The sequence below is a fragment of the Carlito syrichta genome, unplaced genomic scaffold, assembly GCF_000164805.1.
Source record: "Carlito syrichta isolate Samal-C Ts95f unplaced genomic scaffold, Tarsius_syrichta-2.0.1 Scaffold309196, whole genome shotgun sequence".
In the NCBI taxonomy this organism is placed as follows: Eukaryota; Metazoa; Chordata; class Mammalia; order Primates; family Tarsiidae; genus Carlito; species Carlito syrichta.
The window spans coordinates 77118-91104 of NW_007253292.1; the positions used below are offsets into that span (position 1 = coordinate 77118).

Below are 13987 nucleotides of genomic sequence, written 5' to 3' on the forward strand. Positions count from 1 at the left end.
AGGTCGAGGCTGCGGTGGCCGGGAGCGGCCACTGCACTCCAGTCTGGGCGACAGAGTGAGACTCCAACTCAAAAAAATTAAAAAATGATGTCTAATTTTTACTTTTGTTTTTGAGTCTGAGTCTCACAATTGCCCAGGCTGGAGTGCAGTGGCACGTTCCAGGCCACTGCAGCCTTGACCTGCTAGGCTCAGGCGATCCTTCCACTTCAGTCTTCCAAGTAGCTGGAATTAAAGGCACGTGCCACTGTGTCCAGTTAATTTTTAGTTACATTTGTATCAATGTTATTAACATGTGTTCTAAAATTGTATGAGATTTCTGAAAAAAAAAAATCTATTATGTCTTGGTAGATGGTATCAGTCATAATTCTGATTATTATGTTAAATTGTTTTATGCCATAAAAATAACCAAATTTTCTTGTCAACTGAATCTTTAACTACAGTTATTCTATGTCTTCTGTCATACAAGGGCAATTACTGTTTTACTTTAATTCTTCTCAAGAAGTGTTTTACAGGCTGGGCGCAGTGGCTCAAGCCTATAATCCCAGCACTTTGGGAGGCCGAGGTGAGAGGACTGCCTGAGTCCAGGGGTTCGAGAGCAGCCTGGGTAACTTGGTGAGATCTCGTCTCTACAATAAATTAAATAAAAAAAAAAAGCTAGGCGTGGTGGTGTGCGCCTGTAGTTCCAGTTACTTAGAAGGCTGAGGCAGGAGGATCACCTCCCAGCAAGTCGAGGCTACAGTAGACGTGAGTATGCCAATGTACTCCAGCCTGGGTGACAGAGTGAGTTTCTGACTTAAAAAAAAAAAAGAAAAAAAAAAAAAGGAAAGTGTTTTATAATCAGCTATAAACAAAAATTTTCTGCTTCTTCAAGGAAATTCATAGAAAAGACCATGACAAGTATTCGTGAATACAGGTTTCTAATTAACTTTGGAGATCATACCTTGGACTAAGTAGAAATTTCCACAACTTAAGGTTGGGTGTGGTGGCTCACACCTGTAACCTCAGCACTTTGGGAGGCCAAGGAAGGATTGCTTGAGTCCAGGAGTTCGAGATCAGCCTGGGCAACATAGCGAGATGCCATCTCTACAAAAAACTTCCACAATGCTAATACAAAAACTGATGGGTTCATGAAGACTGTTAACCCAACATCAAGTAGAACAAGAATTAATTACACTGGAGTGAACTGATAGAGGACGGAAATGATTTTTATGACTTAAAAAAAAAATACTGCTGATTTGTTTTATGTTTTATTTTTTAGAGTCCAGAAAACCCTTTTCTTTTGAACTACCTATATCTTATAGCAATTGGGAAAATATATTTTTGTGAGCAAAATGGAAACATTTAACCCTCTCTACCTGGTTTCTCCAGAATTCACTAACTAGTCATTAGTATTCTTACTTTATGGCAATACAATTTTTTTGCATAAGTTCAATAAGAATCTGCTTTTCTGTGTAACAGGACACACTGGAAACACTGGTTATTTTACCAAGGTTCTAGTTGGAATGGCATATCTTCAGATATGACCAGACTGTGTTGAGGGATTAAGGCTGACTAACTTCATAAAGCCAAAAGACTTGGAAAAAGACTGGCCTGACACCTGTCTATACAGTTCCTTTACAAAGTTCCTGACCTTCTGGTAAGTAAAGAATGTCACCTTCTGACAGGCCCTGGAACCTCAAGATATTCTGGGATCTGTAGAAGAGGTCCCCAGTTTGTATACATATTACAGGCACAGTCTGATGGTGAATCCTTGGCCAGGCTTCCTAGCCTCAAGAGCTTTAAAAAAATCTAAACTGAAATTCATTATTAAAAAGTCCAGCAAACTCAACTTAAAAGGAGCCTATCTGGTCAATCACTATTCTTGCTATACTTTACACAGAAGTCAAGCCAAGTATAATAAGACTGAGACTTATTTTGAAAATTGGTCCTACTATGATTTCTCTTTGGTAAAACTGGGGGACTAGAGAAAAATTATGTTTCAGTAGTACAGCTGTTATTAGACTCTAGCCCTGACCACTGTTTTTGAGCTTTTATTATATGCCTACAAATTGGACAAAATCTTGAATCATTTCCTGGCTACAATAAATTTCTAAAGAAGAACTTGGAGCCGAGTGCAGTGGCTCACGCTTGTAATCCCAGCACTTTGGAAGGCGGAGGCAAGAGGACTGCCTGAACCTGAAGGTTCGAGACTAGCCTGGGCAACATAAAATAAAAAAATAAATAAAAAAATTAGCCGGGCGTGGTGGTATACGTCTGTAGTTCTAGCTACTTGGAAAGCTGAGGTGGAAGGACTGCCTGAGCCCAGCAGGTCAAGGCTGTAATAGTGCCACTGCACTCCAGCCTGGGTGACAGACTCTGACTCAAAAAAAGAAAAAAGAACAACAACAACTTAGGTTTAATTTTCTTCATAATGCTTTTTAATGGACGCTCTAACGGAACAGGTTTTCATTTTGGCATACAAATTATTTTTTATTAGAAGCTTTCTGTGCATTATAATTCTACTACTTTAATCATTAATACTCTCTCGTTTTACTTCTTCTGAGAAATCGAAAATCATGGTATTCTGAAGATGAGAGATGATTTGACAAGCAACAGCGGCTATGTAAGTCAATAACTTGACTCTCTTTGCCACTGTGATGCCACTCCAATTTAGCTTTGAGACACTATGAAAAATTCCCCACTGAGATGTCTCCTTTTTCCCTGATGTGGGATAGAACTATCCTGGTATAAGCCCTTCCAGTGACAAGGGACACCTTGACACTCAGACTTTGATCACCACTGCTTTCAAGAGGAAAGATTTTGATCAAAAGGGGGAAATAAGAAAGAAAGAAAACTTTTTATCTGAGGAATGTGAGCCCCCTTTGAATTAGCAGGGCCAGAGAGGTACTGGAATGAGACAGCAGTCATGTCCCACTACCCACTTGAGAAAAGTAACCATCTCCTAAAGCCACTTACTATGTGGGCTCTAGACTAAGTGATGCCACAAATAGTTACAAATAAACCTAACAATGCCATACTCAGACACCATAACTCATATCCTATAGTGTAACAATATATGGACACTTACTAATCACTGTTATTTCTGCAAACCAATGAGAATTCCTGAAACCAACTTGTAATCACCCTTCTCCTGATACATCCTTTAAAAAAAAGAAAGAATATAGTTTATTTAGAAAGTAAACTAGAGAGAGAGAGAGAAAGAGGTGATTCACCTTCCCAAGGTAGGGGAGGGGGCCAATGCTTAAGAAAACATGGCCTGGCCATAGCTCAAAGAGCACAGGGCCACACCATAGCTTGGTAAGGCAATGGCCATCCTTTTTTCTTTAAAAGCTTGAGCCTGGCTGGGCATGGTGGCTCATGCCTATAATCCCAGCACTTTGGGAGGCTGAGGTGAGAGGACTGTCTGAGCCTGTGAGTTGAAGACCAGACTGGGCAACATGGTGAGACCTCATCTCTACAATAAAAAATAAAATAAAAAATTAGATGGGCATGGTGGCGCATGCCTGTAGTTCTAGCTACATGGAAGGCTGAGGCAGAAGGATCACCTGAGCCCAGCAGGTCAAAGCTGTGGTGGCCATCAGTATGCCACTGTATTTCAGCCTGGGTGACAGAGTGAGGCTCTGACTCCGAAAAAAAAAAAAGGAAAGAAAGCTGAAGCCTACTTTGTTCTCTTGAGCATACCCTCAAGAAAACTTAGAAATGCTTCCCAGGCTGCAGTCTTCAATACTGGCCTAAATAAAATCTCCACCTATAAATTTAGCTTCAGCTTCTTCCTCTAGGTCAACAGGTATAAGCGAAGAGAAGGAGGTATAGAGTAAATGGGTTATGAAAAGAGAAATCCAATGTTACTTTAACACTTCGAAAGTGGCTCAGAGCAAGAGATGACACTGTGTCTTATCTCAGTTACACCAGATGCTTGAAAAGGTAAAGCTATGTTTGCTGCGAACACACTTGACAATATAGAATGAAACAATGGAAACTCGAGTGACCTCTCCCTGAGAGACACATTCATACAATATGATGGACTGGACTAATTACTATTGACTGAATGGAATTCTAGTAATGTGCCCCTATCTTCTGAGTTGTATACCCTTTTAATGTAAGGGAACTGTGTTCCAAGTCCAGAGTGAACTGTGAAACCATGAAATACATATTTGGTATTTATCATGTTCTGTTTCCTGGCATACAAGTCCTAAAATCTTGGGAATCTCCAAAATGTTAAGTGTATGTCTGTATGCTGATGAGTGAGCTGATGGCTGGCCACTCCTGGGTAGCTTCAAGACAGGGGTTGGTCACTGGCAAGACCAGGCAGCATTTTAGGGTCGGAATGTTTTGGCCTTATCACCTAGCCTCTGAGAGGGAGAACGATTGTAGGTTAAGTCAAGCACCAGTGGCCAAAGGTTTAATCAATCTGCATGCCAAATAAAGCCGATATAAAAACCCAGAAAGAGCCGGGCTCGGTGGCTCAGCCTGTAATCCCGCGCCTTTGGGAGGCTGAGGTGAGTGGATTGCCTGGCCCGCGGGTTTGAGACCCGCCTGGGCAAGCGAGACCTCATCTCTACAATAAATCAAAATAATCAGCTGGGTATGGTAGCGTGCGCCTGTAGTTCCAGTTACTTGGAAGGCTAGGGCAGAAGGATCGCCGGAGCCCAGCAGGTCGAGGCTGCGGTGGCCGGGAGCGGCCACTGCACTCCAGTCTGGGCGACAGTGAGACTCCAACTCAAAAAAAACCAAACCAAAACAAACAAACAAACAAAAAACCCAGAAAGACACAGTTCTTTCGTGACCCACCTGGGCAACTTGGCGAGACCTCATCTCTACAATAAATCAAAAATCAGCTGGCCGTGGTAGCGCATACCTGTAGTTATAGCTACTTGGAAGGCTGAGGTGGAAGGATCGCCGGAGCCCAGCAGGTCGAGGCTGCGGTGGCCGGGAGCAGCCACTACACTCCAGTCTGGGCAACGGAGTGAGACTCCAACTCAAAAAAAAAAAAAAGACACAGTTCTATAGCTTCCAGGTAGCTTAACACATGGAGATTCCTGGAGGGTGCTGCACAAGAATGCATGGAAGCTCTGTGCCCCCTCCCATACCTCCCCCCACGCAGCTCTTCATCTGTATCCTTTGCAATATCCTTTATAATAAACTAAAAAATGTAAGTATTTCTCTGCGTTCTGTGAGTTACAGTAGCAAATTAATCAATTTGCTGGGGTCACAGGAACCCCGACTTATAGTCGGTCATTCAGAACAGGTAAAAACATTCAGGGTCTTGCAACCAGCACCAGAAAGTGGGGGTCAGTCTTATGGAACTGAGCCCTCAACCGTTGGACTCTAACACTACCTCCAGGTGGAGAGTATCAAAATTGAACTGAACTAGAGGACACTCTGTTGCAGACTAATTGCTTGGTTGCTAGTGGGGAGGAATCCCCACACACTCCTCAGCAGTCAGAGGTAATGGAAGTCTCCTGTGTTAGTTGTTCAGTGAGAGAATAGAAAAAATACTTTGCTTTTTATTCCTAGATTCTCACTCCCTTTAACAGATAAGGACACTGAGGCCCAAGAGAAAAGGCACCGGGAGCTGCATAGCTGGCATCCAATCTGAGCTGGCTGTAGACCTGGGTGTCCTGACTCCCTAGCCTGTGCCTCTAACCCTTGCACTGGTGACCTCAGACCTTCTGACTATAGCTCACAGCAAGGAATATGGGTTTATATCACACCCAACACATATCTATATTCATGTAAGTGAAAAGTAGTTTTCACAAAACAATATATATACACTTCCTCTGAACAATGACCCATTTTTTTCCTTTATATTTGATGAAGACAAAAGTTATACTCTCAAGTCCTTCAGTTGACTTTGTGGCCCATGAACAGTTACAAACACTGACTCTGGATTCAAGTCTCAGCTCTGCCACTCCCCTGCCAGGTGACTCTGGGGGAGGGGCTTCCCCCTCTGCACCTTAGTTTCTTTCCAGTAAAACTCAGACATGCAAAGAGCTCCAGAAGGGCTGGGCCCAGAGATTCAGATGAGGAAAACAAGGCTGAGAAGAGGAGCTCCCTCACCCAAGGGCACAGGCTGCTCACAGGCAGCCTCAGGTTCATTTGCTTCCACCAAGGTCAGGTCCAGCCTCTGCTTCCACGGGCAGGCTCCCGGTCAGGGGGACAGGGCCTGGGTGTGTCCTCCACGAAACTCCAGGGTGTCACAAGAGGTGTCTGGAGGACAGGAGGTACATTCCTGGGAAGGGGAACTGCCCCACGCCACACAGAACCTGAAGAAGGGAGCAGGCATGTGGGTGGCCTGCTGACAGGCAAGGCCTCTGCCTCACATGGGGGTCCCCAATGCCGCTGGAGAGTCTCCACAGGAAACAGGCCATGACAGTTCAGGAACTGGTGTGCCCACCTCAGGTGATCCTGCAGAAGGCTCTGGCTTCCCCAGTCCAGCCCCTCTTGACACCTGCAAGGCTAGGGACACAGCTAAGATGTGGTATATCCACAAGAGGCCAGAAGCAACCAATCCAGCCTTATGAAGTATGCAGGGCTGGGCCCCAGACTGGGCTAGAGCCTTGAAAAGAAGCCCTGCTCCTTATCCAGAGAAAGACCTTCCTGCAGCCCTGCAAGTGAAGAGCCTGCCCCAGACCATCCTCGGGGCTCCTCCTGCCCCGTCTCCCCAGGCCCTTCTCCCACCTGGAGCCCTGTCCCCTCCAACCCCGACTGGCCTGGGTTACTCATTACTGAGCCCTGCAGCCCGTGACCTTTAGTTACACCCCTTCATCGGAGCTGTTCAGCAGGCGGCCACTCCTTTTGCCACCATTTTCCAGATCGGACACCAAAGGACAAGAGAGGGGCTTGGCCAGGGAATGGCTCAAGAGCCCAAGCTCAGAAGGACCCTGCCCTGCTGCCCCTTCCCCCACCCTCCTGGGAGTCATCCCAGCCCCCCTCTGTGCCTCTGCCCCACCCTGCTACAGGTGTCCCCTAGCCCCAGGCTTGGCTCAAACCGTCACCCAGCCAAGTCCACACTCCACCCCAGGCCAGCGGCCAGGCCAGGCCGTGTGACCTGGCTCCTGCCAACTGCAGACTGAGGCTTCCCAGTCCCTTAGTTGCCTGTCCCTACATGATAGAAGCTGCTCAGGGTGTGTGATGGTTGGAATGGAAGGAGAGAATAAAGGTGTGTCTGCAAGTGGGGACAGAATAACAATCCATTCAACACATGCTGACCCAGTGCTACCGCACTGTCCCACTGGACAGAACACACACCCCAACTCTCAGGGAGCTGACTCTGAAGTGGGAAGAACAAGCAGGAGGGCCAGGCCACATCTGTGCAGTGGGGGTCATCCCAGTTTCCGCCCCCCAGGGTGCTGCCATGTCTCCGCAGAGGAAGGTGCAGAACACACCAGTGTGAAGCTGTGTGCTGCTCCACAGGTCCTTACCACCATCATGACTGTCATGAGAGCACGTCACTGCTATCTATGGCAGGTGTGCACTAGTGAATTCTTGCCGTGCTCCAGGTCCCTTTCCTTGTCAGCACACTGCAACACACCCTATCTGCTGCCCCCAACAGTGTATCATCCTTCCTATTTTCTTCAGCCCAGACTCTCACCTGCAATCACTGCTGACCTGTTCTGTGGCAGGATTTTTGCCTGACCCTAGAGGCTACTGTCCACACCACCGACACCAGCAACAACCACCCTTGGGTTCATCACTGGAGGACACTGACCAGGTGCCAGGCGTGTCTAAGTGTGTGAGAAGCAGAAACTCACTCATTCCTTACAGCCACCCTCAGGGGCAGGTCCTCTTTTTTCCCCATTTTACAGGAAGGTGCAGAGAGGCTGGGCAACCTGTCCAGGGTCACAAGGTGCAGGACACTGAGTGGGTACGTGGCTAGGGCATCTGCTCCAAACCAACAGCTCTGTAGGCACTTGCTGGGTAGGTGAGCTGTGTGTAAAGGTGTGAAGGCTCCTCACACCCACCCTCTCCAGCCAAAATGCTGAGACTACTCCCAGCCCAGCCCTTGGCATCTGCTTGGCTCAGGAGCCCAGCCTGGCCTGTGACCCACAGCCCAGCTCACCGTCTCGTAGTCCCGCAGTGCAGCCCGGAACTTGCCCAGCGCCATGTTGCTGGCAGCCCGGCGGTAATAGCCCTTGATGTACTTCTTGTCCAGCTCGATGGCCCGTGTGGCATCCCCCAGTGCATAGCCATAACACTCAGTGCGCAGGTAGGCCAGGCTGCGGTTGCCATAGTAGATGGCGTTGCCGGGGTTCAGCTCGATGGCCTGGCTGTAGAACTTGATGGCGTTCTCGTAGTCCTTGGCTGCGGAGGTGAAGGAGGAGGCATGAGGCCGGGCTCAGACCCCAGCAAGAACAGGCCCAGGGCTGGTGTGGCCAGGGTACCTGTTCAGAGGAGGAGGCTAAAGCCCACCGCTGAGCTCAGAACGTTTCTTCAGCCTGTCCCTCTGCCCCACTCCAATTGTCCTGCCCAATCTCCATGATCCAACAGAGGCCACACACTGGCCACCCGACCAGCCACCCCTCATCCCCACTACTTCTTTCAGGACTTGAGAGGGCCTCCCGAGTCCCGCCATGGTCAGGAAGGGACACACGACTGAAGGTCAGAGCTGAGACCAGAGCCAAGCAAACCCGAGTTTGCCCTGAGCCCCCTGGATATCCAGCTGCCCCAAGAGAGTAAACAAGACCAGAGGGGGGTCAAGTGGAGAACAGGAAGTGAGGAAAGAGGAAGAACCTACGAAGACCACTGGGAGAAGGGAACACATCAGCTCCTAAAGGAGGGAGACATCAGACTGGAGGAAGAGACGCCGACAGAAGGAAGAACAGGTGCAGAGGCCTGGAGGCGGGCGAGCCTCGTGTCTGAGGACTAGTGAGGCTGGGGTGCTGGATGGAGTGAGCTGGGGGAGGGTGGGAGACGAGGCAGGGAGGCTGGCGGGACAGAGCCCCAGGGCCCTGGCTGCCACCGCGGGGTCTGGACACTGATGTTCTAAGTGTGGAGTGACAGGATGTGACATCTGGCCAAGGGCGAAAGGCCAGATTCTATTTGAAATGAGTCACAGCTGTGCCCTGAACTTTACGTCCTGATCTGTAGAATCCTCAGATCTCCATGGCTTAAGTACCACCTGGTACTCACTTTGTAGACAAGCCACGGAGGTCTTGTCCAAGGTCAAATGCCCAGTCTGCACCTGCATAGCCAGGCTCAACCTCTCTCACATTCCACAAGCAGGAGAACCAAGGCTTGGACAGTCTCAGAGGCTTACATCAGGGGGCCGTGATGTGTCAGGTGCTATGAGCGCTTCAGTACATGAGTCCCCGCCCCAAACCCTCAGCACCCCAAGGACGCTGCACTACCTCATTCTCCAGATGAGGGGACTGAAGCTCAGAGAGGGAAGGCCCTTGCTCAAGGTCACACAGCAAGAGATAAGCAGGACTCTGGGTCAGGCCAAAACTGAAATGCTCCCACTCTCACCTTTCATGCCAGGGTGGCCTCTGGGGAGCCTGGCACGGGAGCAGGGGTCAGGGGCCGGGGCCAGGGCCCAACCCCTAGCTCTGCCCCTTACTGGCTGCATGTCCTGGGGTCACTTATGAGTGCCCTTCTACCACCTGGTCTCAGAGGCCCTGCCTCAGCCCCACTTTCCTTTCCTCCAGAGCATTAGCTGATAAATCATGACTTGCCTTTGTTCTGCTTGTCTGCTTGGTATCCATCTCTCCAATTTGAACCTAAGCCCTGCCTGTCTTACTTCCTTAAGTCCCTTCCCTGTCGGGGACAATGCAGCCACCAGACCTTCCCTCCCAGGGTTCACAGTCCATGGTGGAGATGGATCCATCCCCAGACAGTAACGCCCTAGAGTTTAGGGCTGGGGCAGCCCAGAAGGGACAGGACCGAGACCTAGAGGATGAGAGGAAGTCAGATGAAGGAGGGAGGCAGAGAGAGATGGAGACTGATAGTAGAGGAGAAGCCGGGTCCTGGGGACATGACCAGCAATGATCTAGCAACCATCTTTTGCCAGACTAACTCCTGGCAATCTTTCAAGTGGCTCAGATGTCCCCCCCTCCAGGAAGCCTTCCTGTACCCCTAGGCTGGGTCAGGCACCCCCCCAACTAGGCTGCCCCACCCCCGGGGCTTCCCTATCCCAACCCTGTCCATTCTGGCTGTCACTGCTAGGTGATGGGTGTTTCCCCCTAAGACTGCAAGCCTAAGGTGGGTGGGGCCCAGGACTTTTTACAAACAAGCAAGGGCAGAACTGGGCTGCCCAGCTCTGTCCAACCCTCCCTGGAATGCCAGTGCCTTTGAGGACTCCTTCTGGCCTCCTGGCAGTGTTCCAGAAGCCACTGGCTAGCACTCTTGATGCACGAGCAGTCACTTAGGAGTGGCACAGCGTGGGGAGCGTGGGGTCTTGGAGCCTGACACGCAGTTCTGTGGAACCCTAACTTGGGGCCTCAGGCAGACAGCCTGCCCCTCTGAGCCTCGGTTTGCTCGTCTCAGATTTGAGACTCCCAATTGGCTCTGCCTCACTGGGTGTCTGGGCAGGTTCTATGAACCACATAAGAAAACTGGCTGCAGCAGCAGAAGTGGTCAACAGATACCTGCAAAAGAAGTGAATGAATGAATCACTAAGTGAAGGTAAGAATGAGGGGGTGAGAGGAAGTGGAAGGGGCCTGTACTCACCCTGTGGACTCACATACCATATCCCGGCTCTGTCCAGTGTGCTTCACAAATATGAGCATACTTAAGCCTCGAGACGTTCCCCATTTTATAGGCAAGGAAACTGAGGCACCAAGAGGTTAAGTCATTTGTCCAGGGGTCACAGAGTGGGTAAGAGAGAAAACCACACTTGAACCCAGGCAGCCTGAGCTCTGAGCCACGACATGCTTTCTCTCCACAAACTCCTAGACCTAGAGCCTCTTTAGGGGATAAGCATAACTCCCTACTGCCCATTTTAAAGAAATGGGGCATTGAGGACCAGAGAGAGTAGAGCCACTTCCCTTGGACTCAGATCTGATTTGAAGACCAGGCTCTGACCCTTGGGGGACCTCTAGAACATGCCTGTGCTCACAGAGCAACCAGCCACAGGTGGGTGGGGGGAATCCTCTGAGCCCCTGGAGCCCCTCTTCTCCCTGCTGGGACTCTTCTCCCATCTATTGGGGCTCCCCTTCTCCCCAAAGGGGCCAGGATGGCTCTAGTAGGAACCTTGAACCAAGTACGTGGTGAGGAAGGGGATATCCGGGTCCTGCTGCTACACACTCTGACCTTGGGCAAGTGGTTTCGCTTCTCTGAGCCTTGCTTCCTCTGTAAAACAAACAGGGCCACTCCTGCTACCTCCCAGCCCCAGGGGAGGACTCAACCCAGTGGTGTACCTGGCCACCGCAGGGCTCAATTAAGGCGAGCTGTAATTATTCTTTTGATCGTGATTCCCACAGCCCTGGAGCCTGGGGCCGCGTGCCTGCCACCGCCTGCCAGACAGCCCAGCTCAGTGCCAGGCACCTCTGGCTGCCCGCTCAGCCCTGGGGCTCCTGGGAGCCTGGATCCCAGGTCCTGGGGGGGCACGGGGCTCCTCCCAGTGCCTGCTGTTCCCCAGAATCTGACCCAGCCTCAGCAGCAACCCCCATACTGGCTGCTCCCCCCCACGCACCATCCCAGGGACGGGCCCCACAGTCTTCCCCAACACCTACCTGAGAGGGGGCCTCATCCCAGACCCTCCTAACCCCAACCCCTGAAGCTCCGGTCACTTTGTGCTGTCAAGTCAGCCTCCTGGGCATCTCTCAGATTAGATGACTCCCTTCCAGCCCTAGAAGCCCTGCCCCGGCCTCCGTCCTCTTCTGGCCAAGTTCCTGTCCCAGCCTCCACTGGCCTCCCAGCCTCCCAACCTGCCCCTCCAGAGGGTGTTTCCAAAGAACAAACTTGACTCGTCCTTTCTCTACTCAGAGCCACCCATGGCTTCCAAGAGCCCTCAGCAGAAAGTCCAGGCTCTTCCCATGGTCTGCGAGATGTGTGCCCTGCTCCCTCACCATAAACTCCTCCCACTTCCTACACTCCAGCTCCACTGGCCTTCCTGGTGCCAGGCTCCACTCACCTTTGGGCCTTTGCCACTCATTTTTGTCTGCCCGGAGTACCCTCTTTTGTCTCTCCAGGAAGCCACTCCCTTCCTCTCTGAAACACTTCTTGAGTGTGTTTCTGTCCCTCCAGCATAGTTGGCGATGACCACCCCTCACCCTCACCTGTCCACCATTCTAGTCTCCTTCCCGGTCTCCAGTCTTGCTCTGGCACCCAGTCTCAGCACGGTGCCCAGGATATCTATTCTGAATGCTAATGGAATCACATCACTCCTCTCTCAAAACCTCCCCCTCAGGATGACACCCATGCTTCCCTACCTGGCTTCCAAGGCTGCACCTGGCCTCATCTCTCACCAGTAGCACCACCCTCTCATGGCTCCTGCCTGATCAAACTTCCCCACACTTTGAATCGTTTTTGCTGCCCCTGGAGGCCAACTCTCCTTTAAAGTGCTAGATCCTTCCCAGCCCCCACCTTCTCCAGGGCTTCTCTGCTGCAAGTCTCCCTTTTCCTGCAGAATCAATTCTCTGTCTATACTGGGCCATCCTCTACTCTCCACCCTTACAAAAACAGCACCCTCCTTTGACATGGTAGTCCCCCTCCAGCCACCCTCCCCCACTTCTCCACTCTCCTTCAGAACCAAAAGACGCCAAACACTTGTCAACATTTGCTGTCTCCACTTCCTCCCTCCCATTCCTCCTCAGCGCCCACCTAGCTGGTGACCGCCCCCACCATTCCCCAGCAACTGCTCCAGTCAACATCACCACCAACATCCTTGGAGCCAAATCCAATGGTCAGTGCTTGGTGCTCACCTTGGCGGCATCTGACCCAGGGCACCAGCCCCTTGTACTAGAAGCAGTCCCTTTTCCTAGCCTTCCCGACACACTTCCTGGCTTTCCTTCCATCTCACAGACGACTCCTCTTAGCCTTCGCCCTTCCAATCAGGGTGCTGTCCTAGGCTCCTTCTCTAGATCCTCTGCCTAGATGACCTCATCTGTTCCCAGGACATTTCCAACCATAGGTTGATCACACCCAAGTTCTTCTCCAGTCCAGACTGGCCAATCTACCTGTGTCCTCTTGGCTAACTGAGTGAAATCCAAACCAGTCTTTGCAATGACTTATAAGACCCCGCAAGATCTGGCCTCTGTTCTAATCCCATCTACCGGTCTCCTTTCTAACTCGATAAAGCTCCCAGCCACACCAGCTTCATTTCCCACCCCAGGGCCTTTGCACATTCTGCTCCACCCACTTGGAACCCTTCTCCCCAGTTCTCCCTCTGAGTTTCAGCTTAAATGCCTCCTCCTCCATAAGGCCTTCCCTGACCCAAAGCAGCCTCCAATCCTGATTCTCTGCTTCATCGCTGTTGGTTTTCTTTCAATGCATGCATCATAATTTAAGTATTTTACTTATATCCAATTCATTTGCTGAATGACACGCTATCTAAGGACAGAGCCACACTTGTCTCATGCACTGCTATATCCCCAGAGTCCAGCACAGCCCTTGGCAAATGACAGGTGCTCAACAAACATCTGTTGCACGAATGAATGAATGATTACCCCCACACCTCATTTTTTCTCAACTTCCTAAGTCATGCTATTCTTGGGACACCAGTCACCTTAAATCTCCTACTACGGTGGCCCTCCCCCCACTCACCGTCTAAGGAGACGTTCCCCACCCTTACACAATTGCCCGGTCTGTTGGCACTGTCCCTCCTCTACCCCCACTCGGTGGCACCCACCCCAAGTCTCCCACTTGGGGGCGCCATCACCCCTTCCCCGCCCCATGACACTGCTGGCTAGCGCCCTCCCCGGGTCTCACCTCTGGTAGCACTCTCATTCCGGTCCCCCTCCCGCCCCACATTCGGTAGCCCCACTTAGCAGCACCCGCTCCGTACGCCACTTCTAGGTACACCCTCCCCGCCGAAGCCCCCTATGCC

At 50.8% G+C, this 13987-nt stretch overlaps 1 protein-coding gene across 2 annotated transcripts in view; it reads right to left on the minus strand.

The window, feature by feature from the left end:
* PPP5C (protein phosphatase 5 catalytic subunit) overlaps positions 1–13987 on the minus strand; it is a 39785-nt gene that overhangs the window by 25429 nt on the left and 369 nt on the right. For both annotated transcript variants that reach the window (XM_021717042.1, XM_008066929.1), the window contains exon 2: positions 8063–8304. In XM_021717042.1, coding sequence (XP_021572717.1) covers positions 8063–8304 — 242 coding nt within the window. The remainder of the gene's footprint in view (positions 1–8062; positions 8305–13987) is intronic.